This window comes from Convolutriloba macropyga, chromosome 8 (assembly GCF_964194025.1).
Source record: "Convolutriloba macropyga chromosome 8, txConMacr16.3, whole genome shotgun sequence".
Taxonomy (NCBI): domain Eukaryota; kingdom Metazoa; phylum Xenacoelomorpha; order Acoela; family Convolutidae; genus Convolutriloba; species Convolutriloba macropyga.
The window spans coordinates 45,691,607-45,714,170 of record NC_134475.1 but is presented as its reverse complement, the minus strand read 5'-3'; the positions used below and the strand labels follow the sequence as shown (position 1 = coordinate 45,714,170).

At 34.7% G+C, this 22,564-nt stretch overlaps 1 protein-coding gene across 4 annotated transcripts in view; it reads right to left on the bottom strand.

Annotated features, from left to right (window-relative positions):
- The window catches only part of LOC142344757 (uncharacterized), a 147,268-nt gene that overhangs the window by 86,144 nt on the left and 38,560 nt on the right, over window positions 1–22,564 (bottom strand). For all 4 annotated transcript variants that reach the window (XM_075396657.1, XM_075396656.1, XM_075396658.1 and 1 more), the window contains 2 exons: window positions 21,565–21,890; window positions 12,680–12,983 (listed from right to left, as the gene is read on the bottom strand). In XM_075396657.1, the coding sequence (XP_075252772.1) occupies window positions 12,680–12,983; window positions 21,565–21,890 (630 nt within the window). The remainder of the gene's footprint in view (window positions 1–12,679; window positions 12,984–21,564; window positions 21,891–22,564) is intronic.

The following is a 22,564-nucleotide window of genomic DNA, read 5'->3' as shown; positions in this document are numbered from 1 at the left end:
AAACTAAAAATGACAAATTTCAAAAAATTTGAAGAAATTTTCAAGTTTCGTCAAAAAATGCAGAAATTTATAATATTAGGAAGCTGAAAAACAATCCATGGCCCAACAAAAATTACAGTACCTTATTGTAATACTTTAACGGAGATTTTTTGAACCCAGAGGCCAAAATAAACTTAAATAACCACTATGAACGTCGAAAAAAATTACAAAAATTGTCAAAAAATGCTAAAATTCGTGATGTTAATATCACTTTTAGACAACTATTCTATGGCCAATAAGTAAGTTTTCGTAACCCATTGTCAAAACGTTGAGGAGTTTTTCTGGCGACTGGGTCTGGAAAAACCTGAATAACGACAAAAAAAAATGTCAAAACAAATTGGAACAAATTGTAAGTTTTTCAAAAAAGCTGAAATCCGTGATCTAAAATGATAAAAACCAGTCCATTAGCACCAGACACTATATAGTTAACTATTATCAAACACTAGAGAAGGTTCCTTGACACCTAGAGCTAAAACAACTTGAAAAAAGACAAACATTTAAAAGCTTGAAAAACGTTGTGAAAATTAGTAAAAATTCCGTGCTTTTATTTGGATTACCAAAACATATAGCTCTTAAATTAGTCGTACAAAGTACTTGTCTCTTGCAAAAGACCTTTATCAACTTCAAAATATTCAATTTTAGACTGCTCCAACAAAAAATTTGAAACAACCGACAACGTCGTGCGAAACGCTCTCAAACACGACAGGCGAGCGATTGGCTTCCTCAGTAGCTAGCCATCGTTTAGTGAGGCTACCTCCAGATTATTTGAAGGGGCGTAAGGTGACCTCAGCGGGGTGCACCGCAGTGGGCGTGCAAAAGTGGTCGGGGGACTGATGTGGCGGCGGTGGGTGGGGTGTGGGATCAATTTCTAAGAACCGCCCCTCAAATCATAAGAATAAGTCTCTAAAATTGTTTCTGTTAATCGCATGCTTGAGGACTAGTGGGTTGAACGGCTCTAAGAGAAACTAATGCAAACTGGGCGCTACCGCTTTATCCCGTTTCTTAAGACGAAAGTCAAATGGGTCAGACGAAAAATCGGTCAAGCAAAAAATTGCAAAAAATACAGACAGGATTAAAATATTTGCATTTGCTCTAAATTGCTTTTAGAGCAATTAACAATGATTTCCTAAAAAGTGCCTGTTAAGTCAACTATGATAAGACACATTTCTACTAGAACTCATTGTTATTGAGGATCAAAGATGATGACAGTACGCCACATAACAGCAGCTGAAGTGCGGCATCAACAAAGAGCGAGAGAGAGGGGGATAAAGTGAGAGAGAAAGAAGGCCATAAACCGTGAACAAGAAATAGAAGGATAGAAACCCTAACCGACAGAGACAGAGCCAAGAATATTTTTCATGATAAGATTTGACTCGGCAACTTCTAGTTTTCTAGCCTTGTTAGTAATTAAATCATACAAAAACTAAAAGTGCAAAGCTTAACAGAAAAGTGTGCAAATTTCCCAGTGAAAAAAGGTTCAAAACCATTTTTATCTCTCGAGTTCTGTCATGTAACCCATCTGCAAGAGTTAGATACTTTCGTTGGACAGTAAAGACAGTTAATCTGAGAATAAGACAAAGAATAATAATTAAAATAAGCATTTTGAAACGATTGCAAATTTTAACAAATCGGTAATTATCTTTAGAACCACTTAATTATCTCAATAGACTATACAGTAGCCCTATTTCAAGCCTCAAATAGTTTCACTGGCTCATAAAGATACATAAACTTGGAACATGATAATAATTTTCCAAAAAATTGAATGAGATTCAAATTTTATCAAAAAATTGATATAGGTCGAGTCATTATAATATTGATAATAAACTATATATATATATATATATATATATATATATATATATTTATATAATTATTTATATATATATATATATAAACTATACATATATAAATATATATATATATATATATATATATATAGAAAAAATATTATATATATATATATATATATATATATATAAATATATATATATAAATATATATATATATATATATATATATATATATAATAAACTATGAAGCAGCTGATTATCAAATCTTGGAGGAGGTCCACGAGCCTCTGGTGGCGGGAAAAAAATTCAAAAATATTCAAAAAACCTCGAAAAAACTGCAAATACTGTTTTAAAAAGTTGCAAAATTCGTGAAATTAAAATTCTAAAAACATTCTATTACATCTCCAAATTATACAAACTAATATCGAACACTAGAGGAGGTTCCGCGGCTTTTGAGGTTGGAGAAATCTAAACAATGACAAAAAAACTTGGAGAATTGCTGAAAAATGATTCATGACCCAAAAAAATTTCCAATAACTTATTATCACACTTTAACGGAGGTTTTTTCAAAACCTGAGGCCAAAAAAATCTGAATAACGACTATGATTGTCAAAAAAAAAATGCTAAAATTGGTGATGTTAATATCTTGAAAAAAAATTCATCACATTTCGGAACCATACCGTATCCCATAATTAAACACTAGAGGAAGTTTGTTGGCTCTTGAGGCTGGATACTCCTAAAAATGACCAATTTTCAAACTTGAAAAAAAATGCCGGAGTATTTTTTTTTAAATTGCCAAAATTTGTGATATTAAGAAGTTGAAAACTATTCTATGGCCAAGAAGTAAGTTTTAGTAACTCATCATCAAAACGTTAAGGAGGTTTTCTGGCGGCTGGGTCTGGAAAAACCTGAATAACGACAAAAAGTGTCAGAAAACAAAAAAATTGTAAATTTTGGCAAAAAAAGCTAAAATCCGTGATCTAAAATGTTAAAAAACCATTCCATTAGCACTAGATAGTAAACTATATATTAAACTATTATCAAACACTAGAGAAGGTTCCTTGACACTTAGAGCTAAAACAACTTGAAAAATGACAAACATTTAAAAGCTTGAAAAACATTGTGAAAATTAGTAAAAATTCCGTGCTTTTATTTGGATTACCAAAACATATAGCTCTTAAAATAGTCGTAAAAAGTACTTGTCTCTTGCAAAAGACCTTTATCAACTTCAAAAAATTCAATTTTAGACTGCTCCAACAAAAAATTTGAAACAACCGACAACGTCGTGCGAAATGCTCTCAAACGACAGGCGAGCGATTGGCTTCCTCAGTAGCTAGCCACCGTATAAAGAGGCTACCGCCAGATTATTTGAAGGGGCGTAAGGTGACCGCAGCGGGGTGCACCGCAGTGGGCGTGCAAAAGTGGTCGGGGGACTGATGTGGCGGCGGTGGGTGGGGTGTAGGATCAATTTTTAAGAACCGCCCCTCAAATCATAAGAAAAGGTCTCTAAAATTGTTTCTGTTAATCGCATGCTTGAGGACTAGTGGGTTGAACGGCTCTAAGAGAAACTAATGCAAACTCGGCGCTACCGCTTTATCCCGTTTCTTAAGACGAAAATCACATGGGTCAGACGAAAAATCGGTCAAGCAAAAAATTGCAAAAAATACAGACAGGATTAATATATTTGCATTTGCTCTGAATGGCTTTTAGAGCAATTAACAAGGATTTCCTAAAAAGTGCCTGTTAAGTCAATTATGATTTAAAAAAATTCTACTATAACTCATTGTTATTGAGGATCAAAGATGATGACAGTACGCCACATAACAGCAGCTGAAGTGCGGCATCAACAAAGAGCGAGAGAGAGGGGGATAAAGTGAGAGAGAAAGAAGACCATAAACCGTGAACAAGAAAGAGAAGGAAAGAAACCCTAACCGACAGAGAGACAGAGCTAAGAATATTTTTAATGATAAGATTTGACTCAGCAACTCCTAGTTTTCTTGCCTTGTTAGTAATTAAATCATACAAAAACTAAAAGTGCAAAGCTTAACAGAAAAGTGTGCAAATTTCGCAGTGAAAAAAGGTTCAAAACCATTTTTATCTCTGTCATGTAACCCATCTGCAAGAGTTAGATACTTTTGTTGGCCAGTAAAGACAGTTAATCTGAGAATAAGACAAAAAATAATAAGTAAAAACATTTTAAAACGATTGCAAATTTTAACAAATCGATAATTATCTTTAGAACCCCTTAATTATCTCAATAAACTATACAGTAGCCCTATTTCAAGCCTCAAATGGTTTCACTTGCTCATAAAGATACATAAACTTGGAACATGATAATAATTTTCCACAAAATTGAATGAGATTCAAATTTTATCAAAAAATTGATATAGGTCGAGTCATTATAATATTGATAATAAACTATATATATATAAATATATATATATATATATATATATATATATATATATAATAATTATATATATATATATAATAAACTATGAAGCAGCTGATTATCGAATCTTGGAGGAGGTCCACGAGCCCCTGGTGGCGGGAAAAAAATTCAAAAATATTCAGAAAACCTTGAAAAAACTGCAAATACTGTTTTAAAAAGTTGCAAAATTCGTGAGATTAAAATTCTAAAAACATTCTATTATATCTCCAAATTATACAAACTAATATCGAACACTAGAGGAGGTTCCGTGGCTTTTGAGGTTGGAGAAATCTAAACAATGACAAAAAAACTTGGAGAATTGCAAGTTTTAGAAAAAAATTGCTAAATTTCGTGATATTAAGAAGCTGAAAAATGATTCAAGACCCCAAAAAAATTTCCAATAACTTATTATCACACTTTAACGGAGGTTTTTTCAAAACCTGAGGCCAAAAAAATCTGAAAAACGACTATGATTGTCAAAAAAAATGCTAAAATTGGTGATGTTAATATCTTGAAAATTCATCACATTTCGGAACCATACCGTATCCCATAATTAAACACTAGAGGAAGTTTGTTGGCTCTTGAGGCTGGATACTACTAAAAATGACCAATTTTCAAACTTGAAAAAAAATGCCGGACTATTTTTTAAAAAATTGCCAAAATTTGTGATATTAAGAAGTTGAAAACTATTCTATGGCGAAGAAAAAAGTTTTAGTAACTCATCATCAAAACGTTAAGGAGGTTTTCTGGCGGCTGGGTCTGGAAAAACCTGGATACCGACAAAAAGTGTCAAAAAAACGAAAAATTGTAAATTTTGGCAAAAAGCTAAAATCCGTGATCTAAAATGTTAAAAACCATTCCATTAGCACTATATAGTAAACTATTATCAAACACTAGAGAAGGTTCCTTGACAACCAGGACTGAAAAAAACTTGAAAAATGACAAACATTTTCAAAAAAGGTTAAAAGTGTAAAAATTAGTAACATTTTGCGTGGTTTTATTTCGATTACCAAAACATATAGCTCTTAAAATAGTGGATTGCGTGCAAAAGTGGATTGGGGGACTGATTTGGGGGCGGTGAGTGGGGGGGGGGGGGGGGAGGGCAACGGTGGGAGGGGAATCTTGGGCTGCATAGGCTCCTACGGCCTGAACGATGTGCAGGGGTGGGGATTGGGGTGCGGGCTGATATGGGGGTGGGGTGTGGGTTCAATTTCCAAGAACCGCCCTTCACACCATAATTGTAAATCTCCAAAATAGTTTCTGTTATTCGCATACTTGAAGACTAGTGGGTTGAAGGGCTCTAAGAGAAACTAATGCAAACTGGGCGCTACCGTTTTTTCCCGTTTCTTAAGACGAAATGGGGCAGACGAAAAATGGGCCAAGCAGGAAATTGCAAGTTTCATTGAAAAACTGCCAAAAATTTGTTATATTAAAAAATTGAAAACTATTCCAAGGCCAATAAAAAAATTTTAGTAACTTATCATCAAAACATTAGGAGGTTTTCTGGCGGCTGGGTATGAAAAGACCTTAATAACGACAAAAGTCAAAAAAATGGAAAAAAGTGAGTTTTGTCAGAAAAAAAATTCGAAGCAACCGACTAACGTCGTGCGAATTGCTCTCAAACAACCGGCGAGCGGTTGGTTTCCTCAGTAGCTAGCCACCTTTTAGTGAGGCTAGCGCCAGATTATTTCAAGACGAAAATGAAATGGATCAGATGAAAAATCGGCCAAGCAAAAAATCGCAAGTGTTATTAAACAAAACTGCCAAAATTTGTAATACTAAAAAGTTGAAAACTATTCCATGATCAATTATAATATTTTAGAAACTTATTACCAAAACGTTAAGCAGGTTTTCTGGCGGCTGGGTCAGGGAAGACCTGAATGACGACAAAAAATTTCAAAAAGTTGGAAAAAAATGCAAGTTTTGTCGAAAAAGCTAAAATCCGTGATCTAAAATGCTAAAAAACCATTCCATTTGCACTAGAAACTATATAGTAAACTATTATCAAGCACTAGAGAAGGTGCCTTGACATCCAGAGCTAAAAACAACTTGAAAAATGACAAACAATTAAAAGCTTGAAAAAAAATTGTGAAAATTAGTATAAATTTGCGTGCTTTTATTTGGATTACCAAAACATATAGCTCATAAAAGTCATAAAAAGTACTTATGTCTTGCAAAAAACCTATATCGACTTTAAACAGCTTCAATTTTAGACTGCTCCAACGAAAAGATCGAAACAAACGACTAACGTCGTGCGAATTGCTCTCAAACGACCGGCGAGCGGTCGACTTCCCCAGTAGCTAGCCACGTTTTAGTAAGGCTAGCGCCAGATAATTTGAAGAGCCGTAAGGTGAACGCAGCGGGGTGCAAAAGTAGATTGGGGGACCGATGAGGGGGCGGTGGGTGGGTGGGGGTGTACGGACCTAGAAGAACGTAATGTAAACGGGGCGCTACCTCTATATCCCGTTTCTTAAGACGAAAGTCAAATGGGTCAGACGAAAAATCGGTCAATTAAAAAATTGCAAAAAAGACAGAAAGGATTGATATATTTGCATCTGCTCTAAATTGCTTTTAGAGCAATTAACAATGATTTCCTAAAAAGTGCCTCTTAAGTCAACTAAGATAAAAAAATTCTACTATAACTCATTGTTAATCAGGATCAGAGATGATGACAGTACGCCACATAACAGCAGCTGAAGTGTGGCATCAACAAAGAGAGAGAGAGAGGGGGGATAGAGTGAGAGAGGGAGGATGATAAACCGTGAACAAAAAAGAGGAACGAAACCCTAATCGACAAAGAGAGAAAGAGAGATGGGAATATTTTCCATTATGGGATTCGCCTCTGCAATCTATAGTTTTCTTGCCTTGTCAGTAAATGAATCATATAGAAAAAACTGGAAAAGGCAAAATTAAAAATTTCAACTTTGCAGTAAAAAAAGTTCAAACATTTTTTGTCTTGAAAGTTCTGTCAAGTAACCCATCAACAAGACTTCGTTGGCCAGTAATGGTCGCTAAACTCAGTAAAGGACAAAAAAATACTTAAAAAATGTGGAATCAATTGCAAATTTTAACAGAATCTTTCAAAAATTCAAGATATTAACATCATCAAAGCCATTTTATTGTCTCAAGAGACTATCCAGTACCCTGTTTCAAGCCTGAAATAGTTTCACTGCCTCATAAAGATCCATACACTTGGAACAAGATAAAAATTTTCCGCAAATTTGAGAAAAGTTTTAAATTCCATCCAAAAATTACTAAAACTGGAGTCATAAAAGACATTCATCACCATTCCATTAACTCTAGAAAGTATACAGTAGCTTATTATCAATGCTTGTAGGAGGTCCCAGGGCCCCTGGTGCCGGAATAAATTCAAGATGAAAAAATTGCAATTATTTTTAAAAATAGCTGAAATTCGTGAAACTAAAACCTTAAAAACATTCCATTACGTCTATAAACTATGCAGCAACATAATATCAAACTTTAGAGGAGCTTCCGTGGCTCTAGAGGATTGAAAAGCGACAAAAACTAGAGAAAACTAGAGAGAATTGAGAAAACTAAAAAACGACAAAAACATTTATCAAAAAATTGCTAAAATTTGTTACATTAATTAGTTGAAAAACTATTCCATGGCCAATAAAAATTTGTCAGTAACTTATCCAACCTGGGTCTGGAAAGAACTGAATAAAGAAAAATAAAAGTCTATCAAATTTGACAACAATTGAATTTTTCGTCAAAAAATCAAACCATTTCATTACCACTAGAAAGTGTGCAGTAGCCTATTATTAAAACCTAGAGGAGGTTTCTTGACACCTAGGGCTGATAAAAATTTAAAAATGTCAAAAAAACTTGAACAAATTGTGCAAAATAGTGAAAACTAGTGGGGGGTCAACAATGCAAGGGGCCTTCAACCTCTAAGAACCGCCCTTCACACCATAAGTAAAAGTCTCCCGAATAGTTTCAGCTGAAACAGAACTCAAAGGCTCTAAGAGCACTTAATGCCCGCTGGGCGCTACCTGTTTATACCGTTTTTGAGGACGAAAAGTCAAAAACGTCAGACGAAAATTCGGTCAATTGCAAAATCGCATAAAAAAGACCGACAGGACTAATATTGTTGCTGCAAACTTCGTTTGAGCGCAAAATGGCAAAAAAACCGGAGACATTGCAACTCGTAAAAATGACCTTATAACCTTAAATTACACCTTCCCGGTACCTTCATCTCACTAAGAACTTGTAGGACTACTAAACGCGGCTAAGGGCCTTTAATGAAACTTAATGCCCGCTGTGCGCTACCTGATTATCCCGTTTTTAAGGACGAAAAGTCAAATGCCTCGACGAAAAATCGCTCAAGCGAAAAATCGCATAAAAAAAGACCAACAGGACTAATATAATTGCTACAAACTTCGTTTGAGAGCAATTAAACATAGGTATTATATTAATAGCAGTTAAGAGGAGAAGCAATGAAATCAAGACTCAAATTGCCGCATGTGAAAAAACAAATTGGCTTTGCCATTTGACTTGTCATCCTGTGAAAAGAGAAGTCACCCATTAAAAAGAAATAGATCACCAAAACTCCTCTTAGAGTCGTAACAAGACAGCACACAAAAACAAAGAAAATACTTTGGATTGGTTTATCCCGTTTTTAAGGACGAGAAGTCAAATGGGTAAGACAAAAAATCGGCCAAGCGAAAAAATCGCATAAGAAAGACTAACAGGACTAATATAACTGCTACAAACTTCATTTGAGAGCAATTAAAAAGTAGAGCGCCTAAATAATAGCCGTTGATAAGCTGAAGGCGGCTATTAATCACTCAAGAATTTAAGAAGTGCTTGAAAAAGTCATTTGAGAAGTGAAAGATTACTGTAAAAAAAAAAAACGCAAAACGATCACGTGAAAAATTTGCATAAAAAGACTCACACCTTTACAATAATTGCTTCTCATTCGAGAGCAATTAAAAACTAAGTGCCAAAAGCAGCACGTGATAAAAAAAACATAACCGACTAAACGTCGGAAGAATTGCTCTCGAACGACTAGTGGCAGCTCTAATCAATTGCAGCCTGCTTCAGTCGAGGGGGGGGGGGGGGGGGGGTGTGAGGATAGGAGGGAGGGAGAAGGAGCTTAAATGGGACTCAGAAGTTCAATATTGGGCTTCAAATATCCACATTAGAGGTTAACATATACCACTATAAAGATTCAAAGTAAAAAATGGCACCAGTTTCAGCGCACTTTTCATTTGACTTTTAGTTTTAAATTGCCGCCAATTGAGTTCAGCTGCTTAAAATTGTGATTGAGAGAGAATTTTAGATCACGCGAAACGCAAAAACTCAAGGGCGTAAAAGTCACTCGAAAAGTCAAAATTGTCAAGCAAAAACTCTGCATAAAAAAGACACACACACAATTACAATAATTGCTATGAACTTCGTTCAAGAGCAATTAATATTGTTCTATTAGTGGAAATTTTTCGCTCTTTTTCAAATCAGCGACGTGAACAGAAAACCCACTCTCTTTGCTCTCAGCAACTGCTGAGTAACTTGACTTCAGTAACTTGACCCATATAGTTTGTTATCACGCATTTCAGTAACTTGACATATATACTTCAGTAACTTGACCTATAACTCGACCTATATACTTCAGTAACTTGACCTATAACTCGACCTATATACTTCAGTAACTTGACCTATATACTTTAACTTGACAGTAACTTGTCCTATATACTTTGTTTTAACGATAATGTTCCACGCCTACTTTTCTCGCTCTCTCTCAAAAATGTAGCATGAACAGAAAAGCACTCTCTTCTCTCTATGCTGTTCCGCAATTTGACCTAAACACTTCCTGTTTCAAATACACTCCAACAAAACAAAAAGACGCTCCACCAATACTCCAATTCCAGTAGCAAAAAGACAGCGCCCCAATACAATTCAATTTATTTGAATTGTAAAAAAAAACCACGAGATGGCCAATGATATCCTACAGCCAATAATAAACATAGCCAGCAGATTGCCAGGATAGCTGCGAAAGAATAGACGTGCGTGCCATATAATAGAGATAGAAACAGATACAGATTTAAATTGAAAAAAATCGACGCCGCTCAAAAAACAAGGTAAAAAACATTCAGCGATAAATTAATAACGCTTGTTAAAATTCATTCCACAGAAGCCTCTTATTAGGGATCTTTACTGCACATATGAGTTCCTTTGACCTTAAACAAATTCAAATTAAACTTAAGTTTTAAAGTGCAAAAGTCATTTTATTGAGTGAGGTAAGTCACGTATGATCAAAATCTAATCACGCAAATAAATTAAAACCTTTTTGCTAAAGCGAGTGAGAAATGACGTCAAGCGCGCAAATGCCGTTAGTGAGAGGAAGAAGTCATTCAGAAAATTTGACTTTTTCAGCTTTGCTGTGTGAACAAATGTAAAACGAAAAAAGAGCGTCAGACGACGAAACAAAAAAAACCTAGCCGGAAGAATTCCGGAAGCGACTCGAAGCGTAAAAACTTGACAAAAACCCTAAATGCAGCTGAAACCATTTTTTAATCAACGATAAACTAATTACTCCCCCCCCCCCCCCCCCCCCGGACTGATCTAAGAATTGGTGAAAATTAAACCACTGTCACCAAGAGAAACAAAATGCCGCAAAATATTTATTATTGAAAACGTTTGGTAAGGATAAGTGCAAAATAATTAGGATAGTCAAAACACTGATAGTCTCATACAGCTGACAGGGCTATCAACTGCCCTCAAATAATTCATGATTCTAATCTCAAAAAGATCGCTAAAGCAAACGGCAGATAATAATAACTTAAACTAAATTAAATTTTTCAAAAAATAATGCTCAAAGTTAAGAATCAGAAAACTACTACAGTTAGATTTCTCATCACTGCAATTAAGACAAAAACAACACATACTTTTTTCTTTTTGTATATATGCTAGACAACATGATTTCAAACTAATTCAAAAATTAAAATAATCATAGAAAAGCAACCGAGTAATATTTAAAGGCAAAAAATTGTTTAAGAACAATACCACGTTCGGAGAAAATACAATAGAAAGTAATAAGTAGCAATTCTAGAAAAGGCTTTCTAGTAAACTCTTAGTACTGCCTTATGTTGAATGAAATCAATTGCAACCCAAAGAAAGGACGAAAATCTAAGAAAAAGCCGAAATCATTCAATTTGTTAATAACTGAAAAAATCAATAAAACCAGTATAAATGTAGGTACCAGGAGTGAAGAATATGGACACAATGTAAGGAACACCGTAACAAAGACTAATTCTTGATTTTTGAAAGTTCAAATCAAAGTTTAAAACTTTTGAAAGTATAAAAATCAAATTTAAAAAAACAAGAAAAAATAACACCATTTCAGTTTTCAGCATTCGAGACATAGAAAATACAACGATACATCCGAGGCAAAAATCTATCCTCCTGAACAGATCAAAAAAAAGAAAAAGCAGAAATCAAACATACGAAACATTGAAACACTTTGCAAAAAAAGGTCAAAAAATTTTTAGGACTGCATTTGTAAAAAAAATTTAACTGTTTTTCAAAAATTTAACGCTAAAAAATTATTGACGTTTTTATCGAAACGAAATTAAAGCCCCTCATGTTGCACAAAAAGAATATTTCTACTAATTAAAACCAAAATACAGAAAAAACTGAGAAAAATAGGAAAAAACTACCAAAATCGGATTAGCATATGTACAATTTTATAAAACAAAATTACATCGAGGTAAAAAGAGGCATCGAGTATATGAATTGTCAACGGGAAGTTGTCATATTAACTGATTTTTGACAAAAAGACGGCTAAAAGATCCAAAAATGAAGAAAATAATAGTAAAAAGGCCAGAAATTAATTAAAAAATCAAGAAATTTATGCCAATTTTGAACTTGAAACGCGTTTTCAGGCGCGTTTTCAGGCTCTGCAAAACACTGTGCTATTAATTTCCAAGGTTTACCTTTCAATATAGCATCGAAAAAAATCATTTCTACAAAAAACCAAATTACAAGCAAAAAAATGGGCCACTTAGACGAAAAAACGGCTAAAAACGGTTATCTATATGTGCCATTCAGTCAAAAACTACTTTTCAAAGTCAAAAAGTCATTCACTAAACGCAGCGCATGATCAAAAAACTTCTCTCGCTCAGAAAAAATTAGTTCACACGGCAATTTTTCTCACTTTCGCTTTTAGGTCAAAACAGCGTCTGAACGAATACTACTTCCGGTAAAAAAAAACCTTAAGAAAACCAATACTCCTCTTCGAGTCGTAAAAACCAAGAGCACCGCAATATAGCTTCGCTCAGCTTACAGCTTCGCAGCTATAATAAGTTATCGCTTTGTGGCTATAAATAGGCAAAATTTTTTCAAAAAAGTCACACATTTCCAATAATTGCTTCACACTTTATGAGAGCAATTAAAAACATACCAGCTGAGCAATGACTTGTTCGTTGTGAATGCATTTCTGGCAGTGTATCTCGGGAGCATACTGTTGTGGCTGTTGTTGCTGAATTTGAGGAGGAGGAGGTTGAGAAAGTATCATTTCGCTGCTCTGCTGGTGCTGTTGGTTCATTACAGTGGGGGGATTCATATCGGCGTAATTCTGCATCATAGAGGGGTCTGAGGGCTGTGGTTGATAAGAGCCATGTTCATTTATCAAAGATTCCGAAAGATGAACTCCTGCTCCGGTAGTCGAATTCTCAAACGAAGCCAGCTTAGCTTCCAAGGACGCACTGCAATAAGATACTTGCTTAAATACTAGCTCAAATTTGCATGTTCTAATCCAATTTTAATTAACTTAGCCGGCGGATTGCCGGAATAGCTTCGAAAAAAATAGATTTGCATGCCGTATAATAGAGATAGAAACATATACAGATACAGAAAAATATATCGACGCAGCTCAAAAAAGTTATGTTAAAAAACATACAGCGGCAAATTAATAAAGCTGGTTAAAATTCATTTCGCAGAAGCCTTTTTATTAGGGACCTTTATTACACATATGAGTTCCTTCGTCCTTAATTTAAAGAGCAAACGTCATTTTATTGAGTGAGGTAAGTTACGTATGATTAAAACCTAATAATCACGTAAATGACTTAAAAACTGTTCCTAGAGAGAGTGAAGAATAACGTCACACGCGCAAAGGCCGTTAGTGCGAGGAAGAAGTAATTCAGAAAATTTGGCCTTTTCAGCTTTGATGTGTGAACAAATGCTTAACAAAAAAGAGCATCAGACGACGAAACAAAAAACACAACCGGAAAAAATCCGGAAGCGAATCGGAGCGTCAGAACTTCACGGCGAAAACGTTAACCACAACTGAAACCACTACCTTTTGTCTTAAAACAAACTCCAGTCACCATAAGATTTGAGCATTAACATCATTGGAGCAAGCTCATAGTAAAAAAAATCGACATCTTTCAGTTCCAAAACAAAACATACCCAGCAAATTGCCTGAAAATAGCTGCCGTTGATTCCCATAACCAAGATTGGGATTGAAAGAAGAGAAAAAACTAGTGAAAAAATATTTTTGAACAAACAATTTTAAAGTGCGAACTAATTTGATGTCATATTGGAGCTGAACGTACTCCTGTTTCGCAGCGAGACCACACAGGGGCTAAAATCAATACCAATAAGCATTAGAGATGGTTACTAAGAACAAAGTTCGAATAACGGGCAGCAAAAATTGGGCTTTACGTTTATTTCGTATTACGTTTATTTGGGCTTTACGTTTATCCCGTTTCTATTTCTGATTTCGTTTTTTTGATACTGACTCTGTTCATTTTGAATTGCTTTACTGAGTAACTGCTGTCTAAAAACACTTTTAGCAGAATGATAAAGAGTGAAACTCGCCTAGAGAAGTCAAAAAGATTTCACGCAAAATGTTGCACAAGCTGTGAACTAAGGTAAAGCGAATTTTTATTCAACGAAGTAAAAAAAAATAGGAGCGCTGTAATAGCATGCTGAGAAGCTGAGGCGGCTATTAAAAACTCAAGATTTAGAACCTAAAACATGCTTTTGACGGGAAAATTCCTGAAATCTTGATACCGCGAAATCTAATTTTATAAACATTCAGTAACGCTGAAAAATTTTTAGGCTGGTCAAATGCTGATCGGCTCAAAAAAACTGACAGGGCTACGGAATATCATGAAGAAAATCTTGATACTAACCTTAAAAAATAGAACTCCAAATTAAAACTGCGACCTAAAAGACACATTGGAAAGCATACGGCAGATGAAATTCTTAGGATTGAAACTAATTTTTTCAAAAGAAAAAGAATACTAAAATATGAAAGTCTTTAACCGGAATGTCCGCACATTCTCTGTGCTGCACTATATTAAATGAAATCAATTGCAAATGAAAATAGCAAAAACATAAGAAAAATATTGAAATCAAATTTTTTAATAATTGGTATAAGCAGAGAGGAGAGAACTATAGCTCCTACGATAATAAATACATTTCATTACTCAGCATTCAATGCCAAGAGAAAACTAGATATCCTCATATATAGATTCAAAACTAGTTAAAAGATTCCAAACAAAAAAGTATTAGGCAAAACTTTTTCTAACAAAATGGCATATTCGAAATAAATTTCACTGAATTTCCAATACTTAAACCGATTACTCGTCCAACGAAATTAAGATGGTGACCAAAACGACTTTTTCTAGTAATTAAAATCAAAATACAAAAAAAAGAAAAATGAACGAAACCCGCATCGAATAAACAGGTGTAGTTTTTAACGTGAAACGCATTATTAGACTTTCGAAATTATTGTGGTATCAGTTTCAGAGGTTTACATATTACTGAGCCAAATAGACAAAAAAGCCTTAAAATGGTTATCTATATGCGCCATTTTGTCAAAATCACTTTTCATGGTCTGAAAGTCATTCACTAAACGCAGCGCATGGTCAAAATATTTCTGCTCGGAAAAAATTAGCTCAAATGGCACTTTTACTCGCTTTCGCTTTTAGGTCAAAATGCCGTCCGAACAAATAGTAGTTCCAATGGAAAAATCTCAAGAAAACCAACACTCCTCTTCGAGTCGTAAAAACCAAGAGCACCGTAATATAGCTCCACTCAGCTTCCAGCTATAAAAACATAACCGACTAACGTCGGAAGAACTCCTCTCGAATGACAAGCGTTGCTATTTAATTCAGGCGTGTTGATCATAATTTTTTAATGGGTGCAACACTCCGACCTCATAGGCGTTGAAACCCGCGACCTCCAAGATAGCAATCTCACATCTTAAACACTATGCTATAACGTCTTTGCTCGTTTATCGCACTAAAGTGATTTTAAGTGATTTTATAGTGATTTTATATTAGCAACAAACAACGCAATTGAGATCATTCCAAAATGTAGAAGTGAAGCTGAAAAAGTTAATTGAGAAGTGAAAAATTACGCGCAAAAATTGTCAAACAAAAATTTTGCCTAAAAAAGACCAACACATTTACACTAATTTCTTCCAACTTCGTCCGAGAGCAATTGAAAACTAAAACAAAGCCTGCAGATTGCCAAAAATTAACCACGATAGACACTTCTTTCCTTCCATGGAAAAGAAACAACGAAAGAAATAAGATAGACAGATTGACCACCAGTCCTTCTATAGACCACAAGTCTTTTTGGGTTAGATTCGGACTGTCATTTTTATAACATATAAGGAAGAGCTTTTTAAAAGTAAAAATCGAATTCAAAAACTCAAGACTCTAATACTCAAGAATTAGAGCATATACGTTTGGCGCTACTTAGATGCACACTAATGATCTTTAACTAGTAAATGTTAAAATTTGAAGTCCATTAAGTGAGTCGAGAATTCATTTTTTGAGTGAGGTAGGTCACACAATTGACCTAAAAGCAGAACAAATGACGTCAAGTACACAAATTTTATCTGCAAAGCAGTAGAAGTCACTGAAATTGAAAAATTCAATGGTCGCAGAATCATCGATGGAGTAGACGAATTAAAAAAAAACACGATGTCCCCAATTATAGCCGCTATCTCTCCGCGGCTATTGAAGAACTAGAATAAGGCCAATAACAACTGGCTATCAGATTTTCTGTGTGATGAGAAAACAAAAATATCAGCAGATTGAAAAAACAAAAATATCAAGTCATAACAAAAAAAGACCAAAAAGAAAACAACGTGAAAAATAGAGAAATTCAATTTCTCTTCCATACAGTAGAAAAATAGACCAAACAGCAAATAACGTGAAAAAAGATTCTATTTATTTCCCATACAGTAGACATACAGTAGAAGCAATAAGAAAGTATATAGAAATAATAAGTCACAAAACCTCTAGTTTTGTAAAAAGGAAAAAAGGAGGAAATTGTAACAAGTGATTTTTTTCAAACTTTGTAGAAAAGAATTGCTTTGCACCAAAAAATTCCTTTAATTCGTACAAGAAAATAACTAGGAGTGTTCAGCATCAACGCAACTAGGAGCACTCGGTATCAATCAATTCATTTTTATGCTCTCAGCATAACAATAAAAAACTCATAAACCGGGAGAATATACTAAACCGGAAGAAATAAACAAACGTCGGAAGAACTCCTCTCGAATGACAAGCGTTCCTATTTAATTCAGGTGTGTTGATCATAATTTTTTAATGGGTGCAACACTCCGACCTCATAGGCGTTGAAACCCGCGACCTCCGAGATAGCAATCTCACATCTTAAACACTATGCTATAACATCTTTGCTCGTTTATCGCTCACAAGTGATTTTATATTAGCAACAAACAACGCAATTGAGATCATTCCAAAATGTAGAAGTGAAGCTGAAAAAGTTAATTGAGAAGTGAAAAATTACGCGCAAAAATTGTCAAACAAAAATTTTGCCTAAAAAAGACCAACACGTTTACACTAATTTCTTCCAACTTCGTCCGAGAGCAATTCAAAACTAAAACATAGCCTGCAGATTGCCAAAAATTAACCACGATAGACAATTCTTTCCTTCCATGGAAATGAAACAACGAAAAATAAGATAGACAGCTTGACCACCACTCCTTCTATAGACCACTAGACTTTTTGGGTTAGATTCGGACTGTAATTTTTATAACATATATAAGGAAGAACTTTTTAAAATTAAAATTCGAAGTCAAAAACTCAAGACTCTAATACTCAAGAATTAGAGCATATACGTTTGGCGCTACTTAGATGTACACTAATGATCTTTAACTAGTAAATGTTAAAATTTAAAGTCCATTAAGTGAGTTCAGAATTCATTTTTTGAGTGAGGTAGGTCACACAATTGGCCTAAAAGCAGAACAAATGACGTCAAGTACACAAATTTTATCTGCAAAGCAGTAGAAGTCACTGCAATTGAAAAATTCAATGGTCGCAGCATCATCGATGGAGTAGACGAATTAAAAAAAAACACGATGTCCCCAATTATAGCCGCTATCTCTTCGCGGCTATTGAAGAACTAGAATAAGGCCAATAACAACTGGCTATCACGACTATTAAACATACAGAGCAGATTTTCTGTTTGTTGAGAAAACAAAAAAATCAGCAGATTAAGAAAACAAAAATATCAAGTCATAAAAGAAAAAAGACCAAAAAGAAAACAATGTGAAAAAAGAGAAATTCAATTTCTCTTCCATACAGTAGAAAAATAGACCAAACAGCAAATAACGTGAAAATGATTCTATTTATTTCCCATACAGTAGACATACAGTAGAAGCAATAAGAAGTATATAGAAATAATAAGTCACAAACCTTCTAAATTTGTTAAAAGGAAAAAAGGAGGAAATTGTAACAAGTCATTTTTTTCAACTTTGTAGAAAAAAATTGCTTTGCACCAAAAAAATTCCTTTAATTCGTACAAGAAAATAACTAGGAGTGTTCAGCATCAATTCAACTAGGAGCACTCGGTATCAACCAATTCAATTTTATGCTTTAGGCAAAACAATAAAAAAATCATAAACCGGGAGAACATACTAAAACGGAAGAAATAAACTAATATCGGAAGAATTGCTCTCGAACGACAGGCGGGTGGCAAAAGATTTGACCACACCTGGATTCGAACCACTGACCTCCCAATCCCTAACTAAAAGCACTGCCCACTCGGCTACGATGCCCTTCTTGTTGCTATACTGCAACCGATTTTATATTAGCAACAAGCTTTACTTCGGAGTGAGAGCAATAGAGATCACTCAAAAATGAAGAACGAAAGCGTGAAAAAGTCAATTGAGATGTCAAAGAATGTTCTCGAAGAAAAAGCGCAAAAACGGTCAAGCAAAAAACTAGTATTAACATAGCTGGCAGATTGCCAGAAAATAACCGCAATAGATTCGTAGATCGTCAGTCTAAAAAAAAGTAAAAAAGACAGACCAAAAAAATTCGTCTTTTCATTGAGGGCTGAGCTGTTATATTTTGATTAAAAATCTGTATAAGTTTCAAAGAATTTTCATTGACTTAGCAAAAAACTAGACCTACAATGGACAATGAGTGAATTGAGAAAACCATTTTTAAAACATAATCGACTAACGTCGGTCGAATTGCTCTCAAACGACCGGTGAGCGGTTGGCTTCGTCAACAGCTAGCCACGGTTTAGTGACCTCAGGGTCTACATCTTTATCCCGTTTCTGAAAACAAAAATAAAATGGTTCAGACGAAAAATCGGCCAAGCGAAAAATTGCATAAAAGCCAAACACGTTCAATAAATCTGCTACAAATTGCTCTTCAGAGCAATTAACAATGGTTTCCTAAAAAGTGCCTGTTAGATCAGCTATAAAAAACATTTCAACTATAACTCATTGATAATGAGGATCAGTGATGATGACACTACGCAAAGAAGATGATACATTACGCAAGACATTAATATCTTAAGAATCAATTCATTATCTCAAAAGACTATCCGGTGTCCCAGTTTCAAGCCAGAAATCGTTTCACATGCTCATAAAGATCCATACACTTGGAACATACAAAAATTTGAAAAGTTTGAATTTTATCCAAAAATTACCAAAACTGGAGTAAAAAAATGTTGATCACCATCCCAATAAATCTAACTCTAGAAACTATGCAGCAGCTTATTGTCAAACCTTAGAGGAGATTCGAGGGCCTCTGTTGCCGGAAAAAATGAATAACATAAATAGCAAATATTTTTAAAATTTCCTTTAATTCGTGATATTAAAATCTTGAAGGACAATCCATTACGCCTCTGAACTATGCTGAAATACATTGTCAAACCCTAGAGGAAGTTCCGAGGCCCTTGAGGCTAGAGAAACCTCAGAAAGGACAAAAATTGTTAAATAACTTGAAAAAAATTGCAAGTTTCATTAAAAAACTTGCTATAACTTGTGATATTAAAAAGATGACAATTAATCCATGACCAACGAAAGCTCTCCAGAAACTTATTATCAAACCCTAACGGAGGCTTTCTCACCTTTGAGGTTCAAAAAATCTGAATAATGATTATAAATGTCAAAAATTGGAAAAAATTGGCTAAAAATATGAAAAATATGCTAAATTTCGTATTGTTAAAATCTTGCAGGACATCCCATTTAATCTAAAAATTATTAAAACCTATTTTCAAAACCTAGAGGAGGTTCCTTGGCTCTTGCCGCTGAACAAATCTTAAAAATTTTTTTAAAAAACTTGAAAAAAAAAAGCAAGGTTCATAAAAAAAATTGCTAAAATTTGTGACATTAAGAAGTTGAAAAACTATTTCATGACCATTAAAAACTTGGCAGTAACTTATTATCAATCCCCTTAGGATGTTTTCTGGCCCCTGGGTTTGGAAAGACCTGAATAAGGATAAAAAACTTCAAAAATTTGAAAAAATTGCAAGTTTCGTCAAAAATTGATGAAATTTGTGATGTTAAAATGTTGAAACCATTCCATTATCACTAGAAACAATGCAGTAACCTATTATCAAACCCTATAGGAGGTTCTTTGACACTGAGGACTGATAAAAATCAAAAAATATCAAAAATTTTCAAAAAGCTTGAAAAAAATTGCAAAAAAGTATAAATTTGCGTTTTTAGCAAGCGGTTGTTCGTCAGTATCTAGCCACGGAGGGGAGGGGAGGGGGGTTGCACCGGGGGTCAGATTGTGGGGCACACTGGGGTGGGGGCAACAGCGCGGTGGAGGGGGGTTGGGGTGTCTTCAACCTCTAAGAACCGCCCTTCACACCATAAGTATAAATATAAGTCTCCAAAACAGTTTGAGCTGAGACAAAGCTGAAAGTATCTAAGAGCACTTAATGCCAGCTGGGCGCTACCTGTTTATCCCGTTTTTGAGGACGAAAAGTCAAAAGCGTTAAACGAAAAATCGGTCAAGCAAAAAATCGCATTAAAAAAAGACCGACAGGACTAATATAATTGCTACAAACTTCGTTTGAGAGCAATTAAAAAAATCAAAACAAAAAAATAAGAAAAAAAACAGAAAATCAATATCAAAATGCCTCATGTGAAAAAAAAAACCAGTAGCGAGAAATGAAAACTTAATTCAAACAAAAAGCTAGGCCTAGAATGAGCTGTGAATGGATTGGGAAAACCATTTAGAAAAAAATTCGATCCAAAAAATCGAAAAAAAGTAAACATCAGAGTGAAATTGCTGCATGTGAACAAAAAACCGCTAGCGAGAAAGCGAAATTTTGTTCAAACACCATTTTCTCACTCTACTTTAAAATTAGAACGAAAAAAAATTCACGCCGCAAAACCACTCGCTTTTTCGCTCGACTTCCTGTTTTGGCGTGACCAAAATCACTACTCCAATTTGACTTCAAAAATCATGAAAAAGTGTGAATAGATCTTAAAAAAAAGAAAGCGCCCCAATACAATTCAAGTTCTTTGAATTGTAAATAACCAAGAGAAGGCCAATAATAGCCCCAGCTATCGCTGTGCGGCTATAAAAAAAAGACCAACACGTTTAAAATAATTGCTATGAACTACGTTCAAGAGCAATTAATCAAGAAGAAAAGGGTGAAAAAGTTACTTGAGAATTCAAAGATTATTTTAGACGAATAGCGCAAAAACGGTCGAGCCAAAATTTTGCATTAAAAAAGACACACACGTTTACAATAATTGCTTCTCATTCGAGAGCAATTAACTATTCCTTATTCCTGTGTTAGCGATCACGACAATTTTAGTTAAAGTGCAAATTTGAACATCAAGCCTAAAACTCTTAAAAGTTTTTGAATTTCATTTTTTAATATAGTTTGTTGCCAAAAAACCAATTAGGTAGCCGAGATTTGCTCCTTTTACACAGAACAATTGGTTGTCCTCAAGGAAATCTGACAACCTGTTAACAACCTGACAATGAGCCACAATTTATATGGCCCCATGATAATGTGCCCAACTATGCAAAACTGTTCACTAACATCATTTCATTTTTAGCCCTGCAAGCATTGGTGATATTATTTCGCTCCTCCTCAGAGCAGTGCAGCTTATCCAACAGTTCGTTGACCTCTTTCTCGTGCTCTGCCGACATGTTAGTCACCAGCTGTTGCAGTGACCCCAATTCATTTCGAACTGCTGCATGATCGTCTGATTTCTCTTCATATTGTAAAATGTCTCGTTCTAGTTTTTCGACGTACTTCATCTTTCGCTCAAGTAACTCCTCTTTGGCCTTCAGCTGGTGTCGCAGTGATTCAATAACGCTTCGCTGTTCGTCACATTCAGCTTTCCATCTTACCACTTCTTGTTGCTAAAAAAATTCAGAAAGCGTTTAAGTTTTCTTCATTAGATCAAAAAGTTGTTCTAAACTTTTTTATCCATAGCCAACAGATTGCCAGTATAGAAACTAGAGAACAGTAACATAGAGACCAGTCAGGCGCACTTTTCATTTAACTTTTAGTAGTGCACTGCCACCAATTGAGTTCAGCTGCTGACACTTGTGAATGAGAAAAAAATTTAGATCTCTCAAGTCCAAGGCGTAAAAGTTACTCAATAAGGCAAACGGATCATGCAAAATATTGACTTAGTGCCTCAAACTTCGTTCGAGAGATATTAATAAAAACAAACATAGCCGGCAGTTTGCCGGAATAGATGCGAAAGAAATGGACGTCCGTGCCGTGCCATATAATAGAGACAGAAACAGATACAGATATAAGTTGAAAAAGTTATCGACGCCGCTAAAAGCCATGTGAAAAACTTCCGCGATAAATTAATTAACCACGTTAAAACTCATTCTGTTGAATCCTTTTCATTAGTGACCTTTATTACACACATAAGTTCCTTCGACCTAAACTATATAGAACGGCAACAGTAAGTTTGCACCCCATATTTTCACGAACTAAAATTTCTATTTTCGAGGCAATATTACTCCATCTCAAAATTGAATTTTGAAAACAACTTTCCATTGATCCCCTACACTAGTCC